Here is a 26002-nt window from a genome sequence, read left to right on the forward strand (position 1 = left end):
GAGAACGGTCCGGAGGAGGAAGAAGCGGTGTAGGAGGCGGGAAACGGCCCGTTGAGGGGAAAAGAAGCGGTGCTAAAAAGGAAAAACGCTCTCTCGTGGGGCAAAAATAACGTGAGGGAAGGGAACGCCTGTGAGGGGACGGGACCGGGGAGGACGGCCCGTGGTGAGGAATAAACTGTCAGTGGGGTAAAGGAACGGCAGAAAACGGGTCCTGTCCGTTGGAGGGGAAAAAAAGGGTCTGTGGAGGGAGAAACTAAAAAGGGCTCGTGGGAAAAGAAAAAACGCCCACCTGTGTGTGTGTGTGGGGGGGGAAACAGTCCATGAGAATAAAGGATAAAGTCCGTGAGGATGGGGATAAAATGTGCTTAGGTGGAAAAATGGTCTGTAGAGGGTGAAATGGTCGGGGGGGGGGGGAGAAAGAAAGAAAAAAAATGCTTGTGGGAAAGGAAAAACAGCCTGCCTGTGGGGGTGGAAAATAAAGCAGCCTGTGCAAGGAGGGGAGAGGCTCGCAGGGGAAAATGGCTCAGGGTGGCGAGGGGAAGAAAAAATGGCCTGTGGGAAAAGAAATAAATGGTCTGTTGGGAAAAAGAATGACCAGGGAATGGGGAGATGTCTTGTAAAGAAAAAAAAAAAAAAAGAAGAAAGAAAAAGTCCAGGGAAAAGAGAAAACACTAATGGGGAGAAAGAATGCCCGTGGGACTGGAAAACGGCCCATAGGGGAAAAAAGGGGAAGAAAAGGGAACAAAGTGCCCTGATGGACGGGGTTTGTACCTGCTACTGCCATATCCCAGCTCTCTGGAGCACCCCTTTCCCCAGGGGGGGAAAAAAAAAAAAAAAAGGATGCGGAAAATGCTCAGCTGGGCCCCCCTCATGGGATGCGTTTGGTCTCTGGACACGATGGTTGCGTTTAAGTAAAAGATTTTTCCAAGCAAGGTTTTTTTTTTTTTTTTTTTAACTTTCTTCCTTTCTTGAAAGTTGCAGTCATTACCTGCATGGAGATGAACTGACCAGAAGTGTCTTTAAATCTGAAGTTGTGTCCCCTTGCAAAATGGGACTTTTCCTTCTCCAGTTTCTTTCTAGCGCTGAGCAAACCTTCTCCATGCAGCACTCTGGCTGAGAGGAGGAGAGTTCAAGTCATTTCCAGAAAACAAGGGAGCAAAATCCAGAGGGGACAGCAGGATGGTAAAACCTGTCCTGACTTCCATGAAATGGGTTGAGCAGAGCCTGGATGAGCTGGGCTGCTCCCGACAGCAGAGCCCAGAGCACGACCAGCCCCTGGCTGCTGGATTTGAATTCCCGCTGCGCTCAAGGAGGTTTCCAAGCTCGAGGTGCCTGGAAACGCGGTTCAGGAGCCTCCGTTTATGCAGCAATTAATGAGCAGATACGGATCTGCRTGCCGGCAGCGTGGCGTGGTGGCTGCTCTTGCACAGCTCCGGTTGTTCGCTGCGGGATACGGGCTGCCCATGGCTGCGGGCCGAGCGGAAAGGATACAGCTCCTGATGTAACTGTGTTGTGAGGTAGTAACGCAGCTAAACTAAGTGGACAAGAACATGGAAAGGAGYGTGCTGCGCTTATTTTCCTTACCTTAAGGAGCTTATGCAAAACCAATAGCAAATCTAAAAGTCATTTAGTTCTCAGTGGAAAACATTTCTTTTGAGAGGAAGGGAAGGRTGTATAGCTGTTGCTTTAGTATATGGCTTTTATTTTGTCTAGTTTAATGTCTRTGTAGCTGAGTAGCTACATTCTCCTTTTTATTTTGTCCCAAAGTCTTACTGTCTTTAAAAGCCTTCTGGATTTTATGCTGAACTGGATTAGTTGTAGCAGCAGATTAGGAATCTGGTGATTTCATTATCTAGGTCTGTACGGATTTATGAATGGAGCCTGGTTAACCCTGCCGTTCCTGTGCTGTCCTCAGAGCACACCCGCCTGTGCTCATGCACTTACACATGCTGCATGCCAGCCAATTCCAACCAACACAGGGAAAAGGTGGGGAAAAAAAAGAGTATTTCCTTGGAACAGTCTTAGACTCTGTATAAAAGCTTTTCTGTACAGGAATTTTCCAAGAGGAATCAAAAATCAGTGCTGTGAGGAGTGTGTGTTTGGGGCTCTTGACAGCACGTGAGCATAAGAAAGTGTCTGGGAACTGCACACCACCCAAGAGATCCCCTGTGTGTCAGCCTAAAACTGCTGCTTTCTGTAGTAGAGCGGGAGGTGTTTGTGGTTATAGATATGCGGATATCTGCGGTCACGGATCTGCCTGTTGTAGTGAGGTCTATCTGTAGGAAACGTTTTATTTTTCCTCCCTTCCTTSCTGAGATAATCACATCATTGCACAACTGAATCCAGCTTCATTTTAGCTCTTAAAAGATTATATAGCTGGCTCAGAATTAATCCAGAAATGTAAATATGAAGCACTGCGTGCAATTACATTTCCCTACAGYCTGGGCGATTTGTGGGTTTCTTTTTTGTTTTTCATCACTGTCCCCGAGGAAGAAATTGCAGTTGATGGAGCCTTTCTTGGCCTGCTCTGATAGCAATAGCAATCTTGGAGATAAGGTTTAAAAGGGGATTAATTCCAAAGTCAATTTGTTAGGATSGCCTGGCCGTGCAGCCAGTTGGTAACATGCATGGGGACGTAGGTTTGGCTGGGTAAGACACATGGCCAGGGTGCAATGTCCTTAGAAACAAGGYGGTTTTGAGGGAGGTACCTGCACCCCGAGTTGGTGCCCTTGGAATACGCACCCGAAGCAGCGGTGGCTGCCGAGGCTGTGACAGGCCAGCGTGCGTCTGGGAACCCCGCGGTTCGAGTGGCCACTGCAGATCTACCCGTTTTGACCTTGTTTTGGCCAGATGTGGGGCCTAAAGGCCTGATGATAGGATGACAGCCCTCTCATGAGGCTTTTCCCCCAGCACTTTGCAGGGATGCTGTGCAGAGGACATACTGCTCATTTTCCAGATGCTGCAGCGAGGTATGGATTCCTCCAAGGCCTCTCTCTTCCATGTGCTGGGAATGGAACTGATTCACATTCTTGACTCTCTCAAAGATGAGCTGTGGCAGAGTAGATTTAAGAGCACATTACGCCCTGATCACCAGTAATGTGAAGGAGAGGTCCAGTGAGGAGCAAAGCGTCCCGTGTGTAAGTGGGCTGGCGTTCATGCCACGCCACGCAGCTGTTCCCTGTGGAGCTGCTGTAGCTGCTGCAGATGAATCCCCAGTGCCTGTGAGCAGCAGCAAGAAACTGTGGATCAGTTCACTTCATGGGTGTTTGTTTGCAGAACGTAGGCGTTGAAAAATCAGCCGTGGGCACCAGCTTGGACTCCCTCAGTGTGGGGACAGTTTCCCTACGGACCAGTGGGAGCCTGCAGGGATTAGCAGGGACCTGGACATCTCCCTTTTCCCCTGCTTCATGTCATGAGCGCTCTAATACATCACAGCAACGGGCAAGAGTCAGGTTCTGCAGGGAGCTTAACTTGCACGTAACCCCTTAGTGAGCTTGAGCAGGACGTGTTGGCAGAGGTGGCAACTTCTATTAGATCTGTCTTGAGAAATGCAATGCTATCATCTGGTCTAACGAGGAAGAAAAAATTTGTTTTAAATGAATGTTGGCTGGGAGGAGTTTGCTCGTTTTTGTCCTGCCAACTTTGTGCCTTTCCTTAGTGTTGGACCACCAGGATTACAACAGAAGTTGCTGTGTTAACCTCATTGAAAGCTGTTTCTCAGCGCAGGGCTAATTCCAACCTTGGCACTCAAACCTCTTACTCTGATCATGAGAAAACTGCCGTGTTTTCTAAGATCCTGTGTTAGGCTGGTGCTATAACATCAGTTTTCAGGTAATCTTCAAAGTACTCCAGAAGAGCAAGAAACAGTATTCAACAGCTTCAGCACGTGTTGTAATATGTGGGGCTGTTTATAAACACAGAGTCCTTTTGTTGTTGTTGTGGTTCCTGGTTAGTGRTTCTGGGTGTTTTTTAGCAGATGTTGTGCCCAGATACCGTGGCTGCCCCGAATTGGGTGAGAGGAGGCCTGAGCTTTGTTGCTGTAGTTTCCTTTTCCTGCTGTATCTTTTCGCAGTGAGTGCACTTGGGTGAGTTTGAACCTGGGGATCCTTGCTGTGGGACAGGCTCCTTTTCTCTAAGAATGATTTTGGATTAGACAAAAATGAATCTCCGAAAAGTATGAACCCCAAGCTGGAACATAAACCACGATGAAAGGTTCATTCCTCTGTCTCTTCTCCATGAAAAGGAGGAACATGTGCTCTGAGGGAATGTTCGGAATAATGGGAAATAAGCAGCATCTGCAAACACACCGAAGTGTTATCAGTCATATGCCAGATGCAAGTCTCAAAACCCTCCTGTAAAGGTATCTTATTTGCTCTCTGACACTTTACTGAATTGAATCCTGACTCATCTACCCAAACAGTGGCTTTGATTGAAGATGGAACATTAATGACTTGGTGCTGATTTTGAGCTGTGTAATTGAGCCTGTATTTGAATTGCACAATAATGTTATCATTGATATAGTGTAGGGTGTTTGATTACAGAACCAAGTACCTGTAGCACTGCTGCAAAAATCTCAACTCCATTAGATTTATTCTGAACATCTAATATTAAGTGCTATTCTTCATCTTCAAAGTAATAGAGAGTGGKGCACTGGCACTGAAAACTGATGTTTCTTCTGGAGTAAATACAAACACAAAGCATCCTAGCTTACTGTCTAGCGCTTGGCGTTTATTTTTCATGATGGGATTTCACGCACTGTTCTGTGGAATTAACCTTTCAGAAACTGGCTGTTGCCAAAGCAAGAGATCATCCACCCAACTCCCATCAGTAAAAATTGCCATGTTATCTACATGCCGACTGTGTTTTAGAAAGCTGTATAGCTGATCAAGTAAAGCACCCCCAAAGTGGTTTTGGAAGAAGATATCCCAACTCATTTTGACCCRACAGTCAAAATGAACATCAGGTTAGTGGGAACCATGTTGACATCCCAGAGACAGTAGCCTCAAGGCCCTCATCAGGTTGAGGAGATGCTAGAGCTTCCCATGAGATTCAAACAACAAAGATTTCCCTTCAGGCAGGGACTACTCCTCTCCTYAGAGGTGAATTTGGACTCACTCCAAGCCCAAACAGTTTCAGATAGTGAGGTCCCAGTGATTCATGGACAAACTCCACTCAGAGTGCCGTTGTACTGAAGGARGAGTGTGGGAGTTGATGGAAAAAAGAAGTGAAGTTGATACCAGCCCTGTGTGACTGGTCTGTCCTCAGGGACTGTTACAGTTTGCTGCTTGTCCATTCAAATGGACAGTCTTGGGCAGAGAAACGTCTGCCGTTGTTATTAAGGCTGAAGTGCAGGCTAGGGATGAATAGCAGTTCACCAGGTCATGAACTTGRTGAAGAACTCACATGATTATGGGAAAGACTTGGCAGGATGCAGAGAAATTTCAGAGTGCTGGGTAGGTCATGCTTTTGTAGCAGAGGAGAGATGTGGGCTGAGCTACAAGGAAACAGCACATTGAATGAGAGAAAAAAAGCTCTGTGCAGGAGCTAATACTGCAGAAAAAGGAGTTTTTATTCAGCATTTTGTGTGCTAGCTGAGTGTCARTGGTCTGGAGGGCACTGTGAAGAGCTCTGGGAGCTCATGCCCCAAAACRCTCCTGGCACCGTGAAGGCTGGGAGTGCTCAGCCCCACCTTGACCGGGGAGCCTGCACGGGGACTGTGGGGACCCGGGTGGGATAGTGTGGCAAGGCCGGGGCCAGGGTGTTTATGTCCCAGCTTTGCTAGCTCAGCCCAGCTGCTGAACAGATGTGCTCAGGCATTGGGGACAGAGGGAAAATGTGTGAAATGGAAATTACGGTGTGTGAAAAATCCTGAGTTCTTTTTTTTTTTTTTTTTTTTTTTCTGTAGAAGAATGGTGCTACTTTTGCCTTTTTAGTTGTCAGCAGCAGAGACATCCTAGTTTAGGCGGGGATCTAAGCAGGGATCTAGAGGGAGCTCGGTACCATAGCCCCTCCAGATGTGGGGTGCTGTGAAAATGGGGGCACTTATCTGTGGGGAAAAAAAGTGAGTTTCTGCTCGACAGCAACAAGTGAAAATTTGTAGTTTGGAAGCTCCTGAGAGTATTTTTAAATGTTGACAGAAGTGGTCGGGTTTTACATGATCAGGCCAATAAGATTCTGAGATTGCTTCTATTCCTCTGGATTAGTGAGGCTTGAAGCTGCTTTATCCTAAACATCAACTGCCAGCTCCACAGAGCTGGACTTGGTGTGCAGCTAGGGGCATGATAGGCCTCTGTGAAAACTCCCCATATGGAAAGGGAGAGAAAAGCTCTCACCAGCCACTCGGACCTTTTTGTCCCGGTGATCTTTATTTTGTGCTTAGAGAGGGCAAAAATCTCCTTGTTGTTATGCCTTCCACGTGCTGTGAGGAAACCTTCTTGTCATCACACGTGAGGATCCCTGTAGGGGTTTCCTATCCTTGGCATCTCCTGCTTCCTCACCCTACCTAGGCTAGGTAGGAGGCTTTATAGCTACCTGCCCAGTCACTTTTGTGCTCACATCTCCTTATTTTAAAGAAGTTACATGTCACTATTTGTGCCCTTTGGGTTTTGCTGCCTATGCCCTTTCCTGGATGAAAAGCCAGGATACTGAGGRTAAGTTGAGCAGTATTGCTCATTTTAGAATAACATTTCCATTAATGATCTCCTTTAATCATCTCCTGCAGATGCCTAATAACAGTAAGAGGAGCAGTGCTTGGACACTGAGGTACTTACAGGATTGCAATCAAATGAATATTGATTTTATTCTGCTTTAAATTCCTGGTGGGTAGGAAGGAAGGGTGGTGGGTTCTCTGCGACCTAGAGCTGACAGTGTAAAAACCCAGTCTGAAATGGCCCGAATCAGCAGGAGGGCTTCTCGCCATCAACTTGGGTTGGAGGCAGATGTTTGAGGCTGGGACCTGCAAAGAGCTGCACCACGTGCTCATGTCTTACTGACCCCAAACAGTCGGAGCAGGTACTGGACCTTGATGCTGAAACAGCGGTTTTGGTTTTCTGTGCTTGTTTCCACATGCTGTAAAACTGGAAGAATACCCATCTTTCGCTAGCAGATATCAACATCTGGAAAAGTCTGTTGGTGTACTTTGATTATTTATTAGAATAGTCCTAAATGAAACTTTTGATTGCATCCTTACTTCAAATGGGACTGTATTTAAATACAATCCAAGCATCTGGACAGAAATAACTCAAAACTGATTCATTCTTGGATTCATCATTGCAAAACGACAGGACGTTAAGTGGCAGATTGGTTGGATAAGGGAAGAAGACACCATAAAACATTTAGTGTATTTCTGAATACTCATGGATTCTTTTCTAGAACACGTAAGCAGCAATGAACAATTCAAGCAAAGTTTGGCTCTGTTTTTGTTCTTCAGTTCTTTGAAGCCTGTACTAATTATTCTTCGCCTATTTTAATAATACCAATATTACAAGGAAAGCAGAGAAAGTGATGCCTTGTGTCTGTGAGTGTAGAAGTAACTCTTGTTTTGCGACATGTTTTCACAGTGTTCATACATCCCTCCCTGTGCAAGAGATGATCAGGAGAACTCTGAGAATGTCACATACAAGCAGAAATACTGGAAAGAAAAAGTGGGTTCACAGCCATTTACATGCTATTTTAACCAGCACTTAAGGTAAGTAATCACCTACATTTGCATGGATTGAAGTATTTATACATCTTTTTAACAGCTGTCCATTGGTTCTATTTGAAGCATGTATATGTAGCTATATATATATATAGGCAAATACATAGTGATAATACTTATTTTCTTTAGATAAGTATTTTCTTGAGACAGTTCTGACTACTGACAAACAACATCACAAAGAGTGAAAAGGCATCTTTATCCCTTGAAGAAAAAATATAAATCTTCAGAGAAATTCTGCTTAAAACATTTTATTCTATGGGATATTTTTTTTTTTTTTTTTAAAGCGCTCAGGTGGCAATTTCCTGACTTAGGTATTAATGTTCATTTCCCCAGGAGGAAAGAAATCCTGCTGTGTTCATAAGGAGCTGGAGGCAAAGAGAGACCAATAAATGGTGCAAACTTACTCAGGAGTTATATTCATAGAGGATTAATGAATCGGATATGATTACTGAACACTTTTAGAATTACCACCTTTTATTCATACTTTCAGAATGGAAAGTTGTAGTTTAAAGCACTTGGCTTCTGTATTGACTCTTTTACTACTGCTTACAATGTGACTTGCGTACRCAGTGAGGGATTTGTGTGTTTTTCTTCCCTGTGTAAGTGGGAAGAGGAGGGATTTCTCCGCTCTCGCTTGTCTCTCTTCCTGACAGTGGTGTACTGGGAAATGAGGATGACGTGGTGGCTACGGCTTAGTGGCTGGAGGGTGTTCAGGAAATGTGTGTGCTCCGTGCCGCCTGGCAGGTGGAAGTACCTGGGATCTCCAGATTCCAGATCAGCCAAGATTTTAAGGGATTTAGACACCAAATCTGCAAACGTGTGACACGTGCTTAAGCTGATCAGCCTGAGTAATTCTGTTAGAGCCAAGGAGGCTCTTCTGGGTAGCAAAGTTGAGCACTTACATAAATGTCTGCAGTACCCAGCCCTAAGGGAAGCAGGGAGTCTTATCCTGCCAGAACTTAGAAGTTGTACAGATGAGGGAGGTTCAGTGGAGATTACACAGGCCTTGTTGGTCTAATCCAGGGCTTTATTTGGGAGAGTTGGCATCAGATATTTGACTTTATTAGGGATTGCAGGGAGGAAGTGAGGAGCTGGGGCAGGATTGAAGTGACATTTTACAACGACTGAGGGGAAATAGGAGCATTTTATCTTATGCCAATATAAATGCCTACTACAGGTTAGGTGAAATGTGCCCTGAAGAGTCTAGTTTCTGCATGGACTATCAAATCCAGTGAGAGCTGAGGGTGATGTGCACAGGACTGGCAGCGCCCTGGCAGGGAAGCCAAGCTGGCTGAGGTGACTCTCACATCACATCCGTGAGTGAAGTGGGGACAAACTCACGGCAAGGTCAGGCACGGCCCAGCGCCACCGGGGCTAATTCAGAGGAACTGTGCAGCACTCCAGCATGGTATTTTTCCTTTAGCATTGCTGTATCCCATAGTGTTAAATTTTATTGCCAAACATTAAGGCAGCCTTAAAACACTTTGCCTTTTGCCTTTTGCAGAGCAATTTATATACAGCAGAAGCAAGGCTCACTGCCAAAGGTGCTTGAAGATAGTCTAAGCTAAAATGTATATGCCATCTATTTCCTTCTGCAGAGAGGAATGAGTGTTGAAATGTAAGCCTTGCTGACTGGGAATGTGCTTGCTTAGGTACCCTTTTACAGCTCTGATAGTTACACAGCCTGTCAAGCAGGAAGAAACATGAACTGAGGGGAAAAATCTGCTGACTTCAAAATGGAAGGGTGCACATTTTCTGTCAATACTTTCTAGACTGTGGGGAAGAATTAACTGTTCTATATAAGTCTGTATAAAGCAGTATACAGACTGTAGTGGTAGCCTCCTTGAAAAGTGCAGTTTTTGCAATATTATCTCTTGAAATAGTAGAATAGAATCCTAGGCAAGTGTCTGTGCAATGAATGAACATCTTAAATCAGTAATTCTGAGAGCACTACTAATCTATGAGAGTTCACAGTTATGGATCGCTTCTGTTTGGTTTGGTGGGACTCACTGCAATAGTCTTGTTTGAAAAGAAGAAGAAAAGGCAACACAGTGTGCACACTGCCAGCATGTATCATAGGGAACCAAAGCACAACATAACCTGGAGAAAGAGAGAACAAATGAAAGCTGAGGGTTTGGCCTGCCACTGCAGGCACTTCAGTGTCCCACTTTTCCCTGGTGAGCTGTGGGTCAAGCACTGCAAGCTGCTTTTCTGGTTGTGGAGCCTGTTGGCATCATGATGCCCAGCAGAGCACAGCATTCACTGACTCAAGAGTAGAAAATACATGACAAATTAAGAAAATGTTCTTGAGCTGTTGCCAATGTTTTGGCAAGGTGCCAAGCTCTAGTGCTTTAGGGTTTGAGGATCTCGTGTTGAGTGTATTCAAGGGGGCCTCATGTTCCCAGAAGTTGGGATTTAGGTGTGTTACAGGCTTCTCTCTGGGAGAACTCCAGAGAGCCAGAGGACCTTAGGTCAGTCGTCAAGGCCTCATGTGAACAAGGGTCACGCCTGGGTGTCACGCCTGGGAGAGGGAGGCCTGAGGGGACAGGCCAGGTGGAGGACACGCTGCCACTTTTTCTTCGAGTTAAAGGTCTCATTGACAGAAGCAGCAACAAAAGAGAAAGACACAAAGAGCTCCTGTGCCTCAGTCCTCCACCTCATTCCTGCCTTTCTGCACAGACACGCAAGGGGACCCACGTCAGCCCTTGCCTTCTTCATGCCTCCTTTACGGCACCGTTTCGTGTTTTCACCCTGTGCCCACCCAGCATGGTGCCCTAGTAGCAAGGCCAGCAATCCTGGTTGGCTTTGCTACTTTAGTAACTTTTCCAAATTATTTCCCTCTGCTAAGATGATTGTTTTATTTCTTAACCTTCCTTTTGCTGCATCACCTGTGGGGCTGCACTCAGGCCAGGGAACAAAAGGATATTGTTGCTAGTAAGGAACAGCAGAGATGTAACGCTATACACATACACTGTAAGTGTATACAGATTGCAGATACTTTTAAATCCAGCTCGCTTTGAATACAAAGAAATACTTGTAAGATGCATCTCCCCCCTCCATGCTCTCCCCCCGCCTCTTTGGGCTTCCATCGCCGACATAAATGGCACAGGGAGGGATAAGGAAAAGAGAACTGAAATGCTCCTGTGCCTTCACCTTCTCTACTGCTGCGACTCCGTGGTGGCCTCCGCAGGGCGGTTCTTCCCACTCCGCTCCGGAGTTTCTCCAGAGCGTCTGCGGGAGACCTGCTTGGGAGCACGCAGCCGTCACGCCTTGTGTAACACGGGGGTAATCCCGTTAGCCCTGGTCAGAGCCCCGGCAGGTCACCACCCTGGCCTCAGAGTCCTGCTAAAAATACACAGGACTTTCCACCTTTCAGAAATGAAGCAGAATTCTGCCCCTCGTTGCCTGCTCGGTAACAGGGAAGGAAGAGTCTGTGCGTGGCCGCTGCCTTCGCTGCACCAACCAGAGCTGTGTTTCCCTTCTCTGTTCCTGTGGAAGCACAGCCCTCTCTCTTTTTGCTCTCTGCTACATATGTTTTCACATATTTTTTTCTCTCCCCCTCCTGCCACCATCCTCTTGTTCCCTCTGCCCGCTTCTGTTGCTGCCTCTGGTGCTCCTGCCTTCCCTCAGCACCTCTGTGGTTCCTCTCCACCTTTCTGCTCGCCTTGTTTCAGCTGCTGATGAAAGTAATGGAATTAGAGGTGGAATTTCTCAGTGATTTCTCAGTGGTTTCATGTAGTGTTTTCTGCCTTGCTGAACTCTGTGTAGCTTTCCTTGGTGCTTGCATTATTTTCCAGACATCGGGGGTTTCTGTTTTCTGCGCGGTGATAATCACTGAAGGGCTGTTCTCCTGAAGGCCCAGCAGCATATGGGATTTGTGAACTTCTGGTGGCCTCCTTTGTGACCCCAGGACACCCATAGCACAGCCTGGGAGCCTCTCCTGGAATCCTGGCTCCGTGTCCTCTTGTGTCACAGCTCTGCAGTGATGCCCAYGCTCAGAAGTAACTGTGTGGGGACACCAAAGTGTCATGGGTCCCAGCAGTGAGTTTGCTTTCCCCCATCGGTGCTTGTTGAGACGAGTGCCTTGGTGTCTATGCTGCTGATTCCCAAATGGGCATCAGACATAGTTCTCTGAGCTAATGCAGCTTCATTTCCTGCTGCGTGTGCCTTGGGGCAAAAGCCAAAGATTTTTCACGCCGGAATACCAGAACTGTTTCAATGCAGCCTGAACCCAAAGCTGGGCTGGTGCAGAGCTCCTTTTGACCAGCAAATGGTTAGTGCTGCTAATYCTGCAGTGAGCAGCTCTGGCTCCTGGGCTGCAGCCCGTGAACTGGGAGAGGACAGTTGAGTCCTGCCGAGTCCTCTGGATATCTTTTACAGGCAGATTTTATTTCATATCCTTTTTTTTTTTTTTTTCTGTCTCTTTTTTTTCCAGGATATCTTGTAAGATATCTGGAGTTTGTCTCCAAACATTTGGCATTTGTTTATTTTTTTTATATATTTCCAAATTTCCATAGACAGCTACTTTGTCACAAGCAGTGAGGATACCTAACAGATTCCTTCAGAGACTGCCATGCTTGTGGTGAGGTTTCTTCTCTGCATGATGATTCATTTCTTCAAGGGGTAGAGAATAGTTCCTGCAGTCACACGGAGGAGCCASGAGAACAGGCAGCCTGGAAGAAGGGCAGTCTGACCTCTGTAGACTAACCTGCTAATTAATCACTAATGACTTTTCTATTATTTAATTCATCTGGTTAATTCTGATCTAAACACCTCTCCCTCTTGATATCCTTTCTCCCCACTCTGCTTTTTGGACCTTGCTGATCTTGCGTGAAATACTTACTGTTTTGTTTAGCACAAAGTGTCACAGCTGCAAAGAGATGCCAACATGATCATTCTTCAGGTCTGTACCAGGAGGCCTCCTTGCCCTTCACTCACACTGTGCTCACTGTGGTCCTGGCTGCTGGGCTGAGGGTATCACCTAATCTGTGTGAAAACCAGACGGTGAGTCCAGCTGCCTTGCGGAGAGGCCGCAGTGGTTGGGGGCTGRGATGATCCCCAGCTTTGCCCTGCGCTGCCCGGGGAGCTGCGCAGCTCCCTGCGCTCCAGCCTCTCCGTRGCAGAGGCGGCTTCGTCCCTGCAGCCGCTCCTCACGGCTCCGCATCCAGCTCGCACGCGCAGAGCAACGTGCCGAGTGCYGGGGCTCTTCGGGGTGTTGTTCTAGTTTCTCTGCCTGGCTGTTCCACCTTAACGCTCCCCCCCATCCTTTCTTCATGTTTTCCCCAACTCTCTGTTCTCCCTGGTGGCGCAGAGCATTTCCGAGCAGTGCACCGTGGCGCCGCATGGACCCTGAGCGCCACGCAGGGAGCAGGAGGGATTCTCCATCCCCGCCCTAGCAGCTGCTATTTCCTGTTGTTTGCAATCTCAGCACCCAAGAGCAGACGTAAAAGGAGTTATCTTGAAGGGAAAATAGTAAACAGGTTTTCTTTTTTTTCATCTTCCCCTCTTTAAGCACTTCCCTGTTGCAAAAGCTGCATCTCAGGGGGGCCCTGTGTTGCCTTAAGCTGTTTTCCAGAGCCCTCTCCGTAAGCGCCGGCTGCCTCTGTGATGGATSGGCTGCCAAGGGCTCCTTCACCCGCGGCTGCGGCCACGGCACTGCCTCCGAGTGGCCAGGGAGATAATGGGGTTGTTGCCCTCCCGGAGCGGCTGATTCGTCTCCGGGAACGCTGTCAGGAGCGCAGCAGGAGCACCCTCCATCCTTGCATTCGCCTTCCCAAATGTGGCACCAGCAGTTMCTCAGTACATGCAGTTTTGGGGGACCCCAGCATGACCTTGGCACTCGCTGCGAGCCCAGGGCCAAAGCCAGCAGCAAATTGTTGCCTTCCCTTCTGCCTCACGTGCACTGCATGGAACAGGGGGCTGCAGCTAACAGCGCACACCCAACGAGAGCACTCATCCTGGGGCTCCACTGAGGCTCCTTGTAAGTCCATGACCCTTTGCCAAGAAGGAAACTCTTTTAAATTACCAAGTTCCAGGAGGTAAATTCCTACCTACAATGAGTGTTCATAATTAATTGCTACTGTGGTTGGCACAGATGTTTTCTAATCGTGCTTTTTTTTTTTTTTTCTCTAATTAAATCTAATTTTCTAGCTTGTTAGCATTCAATCCTCCCAGCTCTAAACTTAACAAATACTTAAACTAAACTTCTCTTGTGAGTGGGTACTAATCAAAGAGTACAAAAATAAGGGGAAAGCACGTCAGTGGTCTCACTGCCAGGGAGCTCGCTGTTATTCACGGATTGTGATACAGTGAATACAGGGAAAGCAGTATTATTCCTCTTGGAAAAGTGTCCTCTCTTTGCATGCTACTATTGCCATAGTCCAATAATGGCCATATGTGTGCCATAAACTGGTGAGTCTGTGCACCTAAAGTTAATATAATTTTATTCAATTTATGGTCTCCACATGTACCTGATTTTGGTTTGGAGGATCTCGAATGAGCAGACTTCACATGTCCTGCTCTTGTATGCACCTGGGTTTCTTTTGGTTGATTTTTGTATTACCAAACCGCAACTTTGCTTGGGAGTGGCTCAGCAAGGTAAGAGTCTTGCTCTGTTTGTCACTGTGTGGCTAAGGAGAGAAGCACATCTGCACATTTACTTTCCCTTCGTGGATTTCCCGGCAGAGGAAAAGGGTTTCCACCTGTTGCCCTGACAGGGAGTGTTTTCACAGGGCTGCTTTCGGAGCAGCACAAGGCGCTCATGGCCCAAGGGCTGCACTCCTGTGTGTGAACCTGCTCCCACAGGCGCCCTCTTAGAATTAGGAGCTGAATTCCCAGGATGAATGGCTGCGAAGCCCACTGTGCTGAGGGGCATCGGGMTGCCCGGGCAAAGCCACGTGAGACTGGAATGATCAGTCCCGGAATGCTGGCACGGGTCTGGACGATGCCCTTTTCCTAGCTTGAGAAGTTCTAGGTCCTTCCTTTACWGATGGTTTTTCAGCAAACTACGTCTCTGGCTCTAGATGAGGAGAAAAGTGCAAGTGCCACGAGACTGATTTAATAACTCCATTAAACTGCAGGGAAATCAGAAAAAGCCAGACAGGAGGAGAATTTGCCATCAGATTTCCAGACCAGCCTTGCAGACTTGGAAGAGGCAGATGGACAACAGATCTTTCAGACGTTTTGGGCCGGCTGAATTTCCAAGTCTCCCGGGATTCCTCCCCTGCCTTGCTGCTCTCCCGCACCCTCCTGCCATTCCCTTGGGGAGCCTGAGGGGCAGTTTCCCCAACCATCGGATCAGATACGTAGAGAGCTCAGAAATGCAAGGAAAGGGCTGGCTCCTTGCCCAGATCCAGGCTGCAGCCAAGGCTCTCGGTAGGACGCTCCGCGTGCCCCATGGCTGAATCAAAGCTCCTAGTTCAAAGGGAAGACCTGGTTGCCCTTAAATTCATTGTGCAGTTTCTGGTGCCATTTGAGGCAGATAAGTGTAATTGCCCCCTAACAGGTTTTCATTTGAGTGATTTTTCAATCCACAGCCTGTTCCTGTATCTCTCACTGCTGCGTGTGATTACTGTGACCCCAAGAAGACCCAAAGTATTAATTCCTCTTCTTTTTTTTTTTTTTTCAAAATGAATGAACTTTAGTCTATAAACGCTTCAAACACAATGCCCTGGTGGTCTGCCATGACAGCTGCTGATAGATAGGCAAACAAATGCCACGAATGAAAGAGAGCAGCCCATGTAATCATTTTCTAACACTGCTGCAAATAAGATGTCTGTATTGTCTTCGTGGCAGCTGATGAGTTGATAATGCCGAGGTGTTCTCTTCAGCTTTATTTTCCTTTYCCCTCTGCTCTTGCCCGCCTTTGCAGGCCGGACGACGTGATGCTGAAGCGCACGCACGACGAGGCCGTGCTCCTGCACTGCTTCCTGTGGCCCCTCGTCACGCTCCTGGTCGGCGTCCTCATCGTGCTGCTCACCATCTGCGCCAAGAGCCTGGCCGTGAAGGCCGAGGCGCTCCAGAGGAGGAAACACGCGTGAGCGGGACAGGGGAGCCGGGCAGGCGCCGCCGCGAGGCGGCMAACGGGGGCGCTCGGCGCGGCCGCCCGCCCCTCGGCTGCCCACGGATGTGGGGAGCACACGCACGTGTGCGGGGGCCGCATCCGAGCGAGGCGCCGCCGCCGGAGATCCCTCCTGGGCGCCCGCCCCAGGGAATGCCGCCCACTTGCTGCTTCTGCCATGACGGAAAATCGATGCGCTCCACCAAAAGAAGCTGCACGTACCAAATACGCGGGACTCTTCCCAGGCTTCAGCCGCAGCCACCCGGGCCGCAGCCGCAGTGAGAGACAGTTCTGGAAAACCCTCAATGTGATTAAGTTTTCTCTGCAAAGCAATCTTTACTATTGTTTAAYATTAACTATTTAAAATATTAACTTTATGATAGACTGTGTTTCCAACGCCATGAAACTTGGTGGTTTTGTTTTCTACCTTTGTTTTGTTTAAAAAAAAAAAGCTTTAAGACAAAAATAACACTGTGCTCATTGTTTTTTTTTTTTCACTGTAGAACTTCACTTTAAAATTCAAACTTCTGTCTAGACAAAATCCGTCATCATCAGCTGCTCACTGTGAAGAAATGTAACAGTCTGTTAGAAATACGCTCTCAAAACCCCAAACTTAGCATTTATTGGAAGGAGTGATTAAATCCTGGATCTAATTCCATTGCCTCAGTGGTATTCAGTCCCTGCAGTTTCTCTTGTACCCTCTCCATCACCCTCTTTGCCAAACGCTGACTTTAAGGAGCCAGAGATTTCATTTGAAGTGTTTTCCAAGTGAGTTTTCCCAGGGATTTGCTCCACGTTGAGGCGGGTTGTTTCACGCGCTCGCTTAGAGAAGCCTGCGGACCTTGGTGGCCCTTTGCGTGCCTAACCTGGAGGGTTTAAGACAGAGGAAGGGGAGACACGTGCGCGTGGTGCAGCCGTGGGTGGCCCCGCGCCCGTCCCTGCGAGGCGACGCTCCCGAGCGCCTTGGSCGGCCCCTTCCCAGCCTTTAGCTGCTCCCCGGGGAGATGCTGGTCCCGGGCGGGCCACTCAAGAGGGGCGGCCACATGCTGCTCCGTGGGGCCCGTGGGCACCCAAGGAGAAAGGCCGTGTGGGTCGACAGGGAAAACGAGTCACTCAGCCTGACATTAGCGTGACAAGCTCCTTAACCTGCATTAACAATTCTGCAGTTCCAGGCATACTGTTCACAGCGTTGATCTCCTGTGATCTCATTCTTTGTGTCGTTTGATACGTGTTCTGCTTCCCTGCCTTTCTGGCACAACAGGAAGGCGCTTCCCGAAGACCAGCGAGGATTTGGAAGCCTCTGACCCTTGGGRTTTGCACGGTCCTGTGTGTGTCTCAGACACACCGTATTAGACACGTAAGAAGTGGTTTCCATCAGGCTTTGTGTTCTGTGAGCTTGTCTGCCCTGGAGATGCAGGTGACTAGAAGGCTTCACTCCTGAGCTTACCCTGTGCGTGACGTTTGGAGAGTAGTCTGGTCCTCATGTGCACAGGTGCCGGTTATCCTGGAGGAAGTTAAGGAAATCTTACAGAGCCGGGAACTTGGTGCTTATGGTTCAGTGGAAGCTCCGATTAATATTCGTTACACCTGGTTCCACTTCTGTGGGTGAAAAATGCTAGTTGTATGGAAAAACCCTGCTTAAAGGATCACACGTTCATTCCAAGATCGGAATTGTCCAGCACGCACAGGTACTGCCTGTCTCGGCCTGTGGCAAGGAAAACCATTAAATACAATGCGGGCTGAGGAGAGGTGGGAGCTTCCCTGCTGCCTGGAAGCGTTTTGGCAACGCTGTCCTGATGGGCGTGCGAAGGACACCGGCTTTCACTTGGCTCTTGTCTCGCGGCCGTGACCTCACTTGCATCCTGCAGCCCACTGGAACATCCCACACAGGGCTGCACCTCTGAGGAGTTTTCTGTTTTCTTTTTTTTTTCTTTTTTCCTTTTTCCTTTTTCCTTTTTCTTTTTTCTTTTTTCTTTTTTCTTTTTTCTTTTTTCTTTTTTCTTTTTTCTTTTTTCTTTTTTTTCTTTTTTCTTTTTTTTCTTTAATTTTCTTTTTTCTTTTTTTTTTTCCTTTTTTTCTTCCTTTAACTTTCCCTCTCTGCAAACCCCACTGAACTGCCACTGTGGGGCAGTTGTTGCCGGAGTGGGATGGAGGTCTGTGCACCTCGTCCCCTTCCCACCCAGGGCATTGCAGGGGGTGAATAGCCACCTTCTCCCACATCCACCTGTCCTGTGTTTCTCCAAAGGAGAGGGAAAAAGGCAACGACACAGATTCATCCAGATTTTTAATCCAGTTGCTCGCTGCTCGCAAATCCAGATTAACAAAATCCTCTCTGCCTTTGCCCTGGGAGCTTTTGTGCCTGAATTGTGTGGCYGATTCACAGAGGGAAAAGGCAAGAAGTGAAGGGAGTCCTCGTGGCGCCTGGACGGGACGCGGTGTTTGCCAGTCTGCAGGATCTGCTCCCCACAAGGGCCTCGGGCAGCAAGACACAGCGACGAGGAGCGCATTGAATCCTCCTGCAGGGTTCAGCATCGTGACCTACCCGGCTACACTGCCCTGCAAAGGCAGAGGGCTTCTCTCCCCCGCACACCAGTGTGTGACACCRAGGGAAAAAATCCCCCAATTCATTCTTCCAGCACAGCTTATACTTAGTTGGTTTAAAAATGTCTTTCTAATCCCTGTGCTTCATAGAAGCCGGGATTTCCTTCTAGCAGATTATTCATTGATTTCCCCGTCGGATTTGTGCGTTTTCCGGTTTTTGCTGAGTGTTCTCTGAAACGTATTGCCAGCCAAAGCGGCTGCTTTTTCGGTCAGTGCCATCTGCGGGGCTGACTCCCGAGGGCTGCTCGGGGTTTAGGCAGCGCCGCCGCCGCCGCCGCTCACACACGTGGCCCCGCTGAACGCCTTTGCCCGTGCACTATCCTCACCTGCTGCCCTGCAAACTTGGGGCACAGCATCCCTGGCACCTTTCCTGCTTCCCAATAGGGGCCAAAACACCCATGTAGATTAGAAAATATAACTACCACCTTAGGAATTTATTTCAATGCCAGGTGGGAGTTTTGCCCTGGAAGGAGAGGGCGCTCCCTTCATGTCCATCATAATTTTCACCCCAGCAGCATCACTCTACCTGGCCCCTTGTCCCACTCCATTCCCTTGGCTTAAGTTCAAAAATGTCCTTGATCAAAATAAAACAAGAAAGATCATTCACCTTAAAGGGATAAAGTAACCCTTAAAGCAACCATGCAGGCTGCTAAGGGTGTAGGTCTTAAAAACTGAAATTAAGAAGTGCCTTTGATATCTTTGTGCCTTCAAAGGTGCTGCGCCCGCAGCTCGGCTTGGCGCTGCTGGAACAGGCTCTTGCTGCTGAGGCTCTGCAAAGGTGAGTCTGGTGCTGCACGTGTTTTAAAGGCAGGACGAAAGAAGCTCAGCAGGATTCCTAATTTCAAAGCTCATTGTGTCACGCACTCTTGAGTCAGTCCCCGAAAATGCTCTTGGTGTCTCCTGAGAAGCAGAGCCGCTTGCTCCTCAGCACGCAGCAGCTGCTATTTCCCCACTGCATTTCCATCAGGAGCAACCCCCTTTCCCTCTCCCACGTCTTTAGAGGTTACTACAACGATACGCCTCACTAACAACCTTTGCTGCAGAACGGCAGCAAAGCAAGAGAGGGAAAACCTCAGCGGTTTTCCATGGGGGCCATTAATCACTCTGCCTGGCAGGCTCACAGACCCACCGCATGAGTCAGGCCCAAAGTTGCAGTCGCAGAAGCTGTGCCACTTTYGTTGTGGTTTGCTAGGCTAGCACTAAGGTGGTAATTACTTGCACTGTGCTTAATTCACAGCTCTTTCATGCACTGGTGGCTTTAAAGCTCACATGCCAAGAAATTGCTTTGCATGCATTGAATGCATGGCTGGAGATGCAATATGAAGAAAAATAGAGCTGCCCATTAAATTATATACCTGCAATTTGAATGTACAATTTTATTATAGATTATGTTTACATAGCTGTAAAATTGCATACTTAGCTACAATACATAAACAACTTCAGCAATCGACTTGATATAACTTTCCAAGAAATGCTGTGAAAAATGTCTGAGTCATCTTGGGTACCGTGTTAAAAAAAAGGTCTGCCTGAAGTTAATGAGTTCCAGCAGTGCCAAACATAACGTGAGATTTTTCATGATTTTGGAGGCTAACTTAAGGTTTATCCCTTTGTTCACTGACATGTGAGCAAGCTGCAAAGTCTGTGTCTTTGCATGGAGCACATGAACGGGTGCTGGGGGGTGCAGAGACCGTGTCCAGGCTCTACGCGCTGTGTGGCCGGGGCCCCTGGGCTCTCAGGAATCCAAAAGCCAAGTTCTCATTCCTAACATTAGTCCTCTGGAAAAGAACGGGCTGAACACAGTTCAAAATTAACCATTAAATTGTCCAACAACCTCTTAATAAGCAGGGGAAGACTAGTTTGGAAGGACTGAATATACAACGGTCAATAAAGCTACATGATGGGCAGTCCTGATCCTAACATACCTTTTTCCCCTGAAAAAATATGAAAAAAAATTCTGATAGCAAAAAAAAATATAATAAAAATGTGTTTGCGGCATTAATCGGATGCCCTTGCTTTCAATGGACTAATTTTCAATCCTTATGGAAAATACATAGCATATGTGATGAACCTCTGAGTATCCAGGCAAGTGAATCCCAAATAGCAAATGCTTTGGGTTTATTAAAAGCAAATAGTGTCCAATGAGCTTCAGTGCTTTTTTACAGTCAAACTGGAGATTAATGGAAGCTTACGTGAAGCAATACACTGTAATGAGCATTTTATACAGTGCCTCGGGATCTTATTTGAAGAATTAATTTATCTCCGGCTGGCTACAAGCTGAGGGAGATTGAAAAGGGGCTGCGGAGCTGTCAGCACAAAGCAATAATGTGCAGGTGTGGGGTGAGGTGCTGCCCTGGGGTTATTCATGATGTGAAAAGGCAAGGTAAAGGGCAAATTAATTGAATTTTTAAAATATGCCAGATCAGGAGGTTTGCGAGCACCAGTTTGATGGGCAGATGATTCAACGGCAAGCATGAAGAGCTAATATTAGCAGAGGAATAAAATGTTGTTCCTGCTCTGAAAAATACAAGCTAATAAATGAGGGCTGAAGGGATACAGCAAACATAACATTTGGTGGAAGGAAACTTCTTGGCAAGCAGAGATGCTGAATAAAAGTCCCCTGGAGAGGTTAGGCAGCACGGGGCTGTGGTCGCCGCGAGCCRAACGTGGCTTTGGTGGCAAAACCACCAGCGCCTTGGGCTGGAACCAGCCACCTCGCGCGAAACCCTCTCCATTCGCTGCCACTCGGTGACTTCCTGGGGGGACATGGAGATTATTTTTCAAGCATTATGGTCTATTGAACTGGTTTTGCTTTTAATGGCTGGGCATTGGGATCCCGCGTGTCTGGGTGCTGCTTCCCGCTGCGGCCGGTGCCGCGGCGCTGGGCTGGGCCGGCACCGCCGGGCCCGGCGTCGGCTGCCCTCCCACAGGCAGCGCCTTCCTGCCCGAAACCATGGCAGGAAAAACCGCCTTCTGGAAACTTCCCTGGGGAAGGCGCTTGAGCCTAGACCAGGTAATCCGACCAGTGGGAGCGCGTGGGCTCCGGCGCCGCGCGGCCTCCGCTCCGCTGGGCCTGGCGCGCAGGGGCCATCCCTAAGGCAGGGCCGCGTCTCCAGGCGCAGGCCTGGGCTCCCGCCTTGCCTCAGGGCTCCAGTTCCGCCCTGGGGAAGATCTGGAGGATCTTGCAGCTCCAGGGCAAGCTCCAGGCATATGCATATGCCTGGCCTATCTGTATCCATATCCGAGGCCGGGCTGAACCCCGGTCAGGCAGCGCTGGTCTCCTGCCCCATGCTGGCACTCACACCCCGGCCTTTCCTTCTCGAGGGCCCTATCCAGGCACCCAAATACACATATTGTGAGGTAAATGTTTGCCAAAGACACCGTTGCTCCACGTTTGTGCACGCTGAGCTGTCTCGCTCAATAATTAGCTTTATAGAGATCCAAGACATTTTGTACCAGCTTGGATTCCTCCTCCTCCATCACTCCTGCCTAGGTTCTTAAGTTGCTTTTTCAAGGTTGGTTTTGACAGTAGCCAGAATAAATAGGTAAAATGCCAAATTCATTTGTTTTATATTTATTTTGCAGGGGCTTATTAAAATTAATTCTCTTGCTTGATGTACACTCTGTGCTTCACTAAATAACCTTGAAGGCTCTGTTGCCAAATCAAGCTCTGCTATTAGTAATATTCATTATGTAACTCAAAGGACCTCTGATAATTTGGCCCTCTCCATTTAAATAAAACCCATTATACGCTATGCAATCAAAGGAGAAGAACAGCAAGAAGTGCTCAGCCCTTTTGACAAGGCAGGGCTTGCTTCCCTTGCAAGAAAGTGCATTTCTGGCAGTGATGGCTCTGTTCAAATCTGCTCTGTCCTTGGGTGAGGAAGAGGGGGGCTGGCAGCACAGCCAGTGTTACCAACTCCTCTCAGACAGGGTTTTAGCTGGACTCTAAGTCCCTTTGCATCCCAGGGAAGTGGGGATTTCTTTTTCAGGCTCGGGTGGTTTTCCAGCAGCAGTTGGTACCTACGGCATYCTGCTTCCCGCCGCTCGGTGTAGCCCTGCCTGCGCATGTGAGTGTTCCTTCACATTTCCAACAATTCCCCTTGAACAGCAAGCAGTGCAGAACCCATGCTTTTACCTGCTATTTCTTCCATAAACACATCCGTATTTATCCAGGTGGTTTAAGCTCTTAGTGTTCAATGTGTTGGTCTCCCTGGGAATGACCTCCAGCTCGGAGCCGCGCGTGTGGTGGGAGCAGCCGTCAGCAGTGGGGCTGCCCAGCTCCTCTCACGGCGGTTTCATTCCAGGCGTGGAGAGGGCAGATCCTTTCCAGCACCTTTCCGGAGGGGGATATTTGCCATTTTAGTGGGAAGAGGAGAATATGTAGTGCAACCAGCCCAGGCCCTTTTATCAGCATGGGTTTGAGTGAAGACACTTCTAGTGCCGATGCAGAGGCGCACGCGGCTGGCAAGCCCCTCTCCTGGGCTCTGCGTGCAGAGGAGCTCCCATTCCCTCCCCTTCCCCTTTCCTGCTCTTCTTCCCAGGGCTGGGAGCCAGYGCTGGCACCTGCTCCCTGCCCCCAGAGTTCAGGGCTTTAAAAACAGGGGGCTTAAAAGTGAAGAACAAGTTGGACAGGGTTCAGATAGGCTGGGTTTAGGTGCACTGCGGCAGGAACACTGGATATTTTTAGACCTTCTTTCTACAAGGATGAAAACATCCAATAACGCTGCAAAATGTGCATTATATTTCTAGTGCATTATATTTCTAGTGAATTGTGGTGTAAAGCCCTGTGAGATTCATCCTCTCTAAGCTGACTCTCCTGTCATCCAAATCTCAGCCCTTGGTAGCACATGGAGAGAGGCAGACACTTCCAAGCAGTGTTTAATCACAGAATTCCAGAATGGYTGGGGTTGGAAGGGACCTCTGGAGATCATCTAGTCCAACCCCCTGCTCCAGCAGGGACACCCAGAGCACGGGGCACAGGGCGGCATCCAGGCGGGTTKGGAAGATCTCCAGAGAAGGAGACTCCACAGCCTCCCTGGGCAGCCTGTGCCAGGGCTCGGGCACCCTCACAGTGAAGAAGTTCCTCCTSACATGGAGATGGAACTGCCTGTGTTTCAACTTGCATCCATTGCCCCTTGTCCTGTCACTGACCACCACTGAGAAGAGTTTGACCCCTTCCTCCCTACATTCTCCCCTCAGATATTTGTACATGTTGACCAGATCCCCTCTCAGCCTTCTCTGGGCTAAGCAGGCCCAGCTCGCTTTTAGTCTTTCCTCCTAAGATAGATGCTCCACTCCCTTAGCTCTGCGCTGGACCCTTTCTGGAAGTTCCATGTCCCTCTTGTACTGGGGAGCCCAGAACTAATCCCATCCTAAGGCAGGAGTCTCCAGCACCAAGATGACCCACAGGAGATCCTCAGGTCTCATGGGAGATCTATGGAGGAAGACGTGAGTGATAGATAACTTTGGGATGTCTAAAACTGGAAAAGATGAATCCCACCCATGGAGCACCAGGGAAACGTGMTCGCACATGCTCGGTGTCTCACCTTGAGGCAGGTTAATTAATGAGCTGCTGTCTTTTTTGAATCATTCTCCCTTACTTTTTTTTGACTAGTGCTGGGTCTTTCCTTTGGCTAAACCTCTTGCTTCAAGATCTCTCCTTGTGCAAATCCCATTTATTAASTGGTGGGCACTGACATGGACATTTACCTTGGAAGCTGGCTAGGTGAAACCAACTTCTGTCGCAAATTAKATGAGCTGCAATGCTCAGGGAAAAGCTTGATTTTTATAGTTAAGAGTGTAAAAAGCTAAGTGCCACTAAAGGCCATTGCACAAGCAGTCTTTAAAGTTCAATTACTTACTCCAGGRCCCATATACCACCTCAGTCTGGCTCTGTGTCTGCTGTAAAATTTAAAAATGCACCACTGTTTTGTATCACATTGTAAGTGCCATCTGTTTTTCACCTCACTTTCCTTGGCTGCATAATTTAATTACCAGGATAAGCACCAGAGAGGAAAAGAAATGGGGATGTAGTTAAGGGAAATTGTTTATGAAGTCTTTGCACCAAATTCACCCTTTCTGGGTGCAAATTCAAGCTGTAAAGTGGCACTGCAGAAGCAAAGCGGGCCTGGTCACAGGTAGAAACCCCCCAGGAAGGTGTATGCAAGAAACAGGAGCAGCGTCCTGCCCTGCTGAGGTTTCATTCCTGGGTGGGACAGAGGGCATAAACTGATATCCAGCATTCTCCTGCTTTCCAGACTCTTTCCTTCCCTGCTTCTCTTTTCCTCCCTTCCTTGAGGCTGTTTCCCAGACACTGCTCATACTTGCAAATATGAGTAGGGCTAGGTTAGACCTCCGGCCACTTTTTTTCACCAAATTTACCATTCCTGTTCCTTGTAGATATAGGCAGCAAGCCAGGGATTGAACTTGACTCTCCTTTTCTGGAGGGACAGGTCAGACCTTGCTAGAGTGAATAGAGAATCCCAGAATCCCAGAATGGTTGGGGTTGGAAGGGACCTCTAGAGATCATCCAGTCCAACCCCCTGCTCCAGCAGGGACACCCAGAGCACGGGGCACAGGGCGGCATCCAGGCGGGTTKGGAAGATCTCCAGAGAAGGAGACTCCACARCCTCCCTGGGCAGCCTGTGCCAGGGCTCGGGCACCCTCACAGTGAAGAAGTTCCTCCTCACATGGAGATGGAACTGCCTGGGTTTCAGCTTGTACCCATTGCCCCTTGTCCTGTCACTGGCCACCACTGAGAAGAGCTTGGCCCCAACTCTCTCAATACACTGAAGTGGGGCAATGATCTRAGAAGCAAGAAGTGTGAGGTGCAATGGCCCATGCCCTGCTGCCACTTGTGTCAGATAGTGAAATAAAGGCTGTCATACAAAGTAGGTGGAGATATCTAGTGGTTTTCTCCTCCTTCTAGTTTCTTTCTCACAGCAGCATGTACTTACACCCCAGCTTTTCCTCATCAAAATCAGAGTGTCTTGTCCAGACAAGTAGAGTGTTGGAAGTTTGCTCACTGTACTTTCTGACTTTTCCTCTTTTTGTCTGAGTTCAGGTCTAATCCTATCAAAGCAAAGAGAAATCCATGCTCAAGACTGAAATTTCCCATCTTCTTGGGCTGATGGCCCATACTGTACTTRATACTAATATTTTCTTCTGTTTCTTTTTTTCCTCTTCCATTTTTGCCTTTGAAATTTTTCATGCAAGTATCTCAACCACCTAGAGAGCTCCCGGAGTGTTTACAGAAAATTTGTCACAGCCTGACCAGATCTAATTGGCATGATGTGTAAGAAACAGGCTCCTCGGATATTTTTAGTGCTCTCCAACCTTTCTAGCACAGATCTGTAGGGCATTAATTAATTCCAGTTGTCTGCCAGTTTATTTTCTCCAAGTTGGACTTTCACAGATAATTTGGCTCCACGTGTCTTTTAGATACATTGATAACAGGATTGCTGGCATTTGTCATGCTTGGCATCCTGAGCGCATCTCTTCTGCGCTGCTTGATGCTTTGGACATTATATAACTCTCTATTACCTTTGCCATCAGCCACCTTTTCTCTTAGTGGCTTCATTACTGTTATTCCAGTCAGTGACGGGCAAGAGAAGTGCCCCCAATTAACACATGGCCCTTTCTCA

General features: G+C 48.1%; 1 protein-coding gene across 1 annotated transcript in view; it reads left to right on the plus strand.

Annotated features, from left to right (window-relative positions):
- The window catches only part of KCNMB4 (potassium calcium-activated channel subfamily M regulatory beta subunit 4), a 17488-nt gene extending 1737 nt beyond the window's left edge, over nucleotides 1-15751 (plus strand). Inside the window, exons 2-3 of the mRNA XM_026052804.1 lie at nucleotides 7560-7687; nucleotides 15570-15751. Of these exons, the coding sequence (XP_025908589.1) occupies nucleotides 7560-7687; nucleotides 15570-15738 (297 nt within the window). The 3' untranslated portion in view covers nucleotides 15739-15751. The remainder of the gene's footprint in view (nucleotides 1-7559; nucleotides 7688-15569) is intronic.
- The last annotated feature ends 10251 nt before the right edge of the window (nucleotides 15752-26002 follow it).

This window comes from Nothoprocta perdicaria, unplaced genomic scaffold (genome assembly GCF_003342845.1).
Source record: "Nothoprocta perdicaria isolate Ctin4 unplaced genomic scaffold, notPer1 scaffold_91, whole genome shotgun sequence".
NCBI lineage: Eukaryota > Metazoa > Chordata > Aves > Tinamiformes > Tinamidae > Nothoprocta > Nothoprocta perdicaria.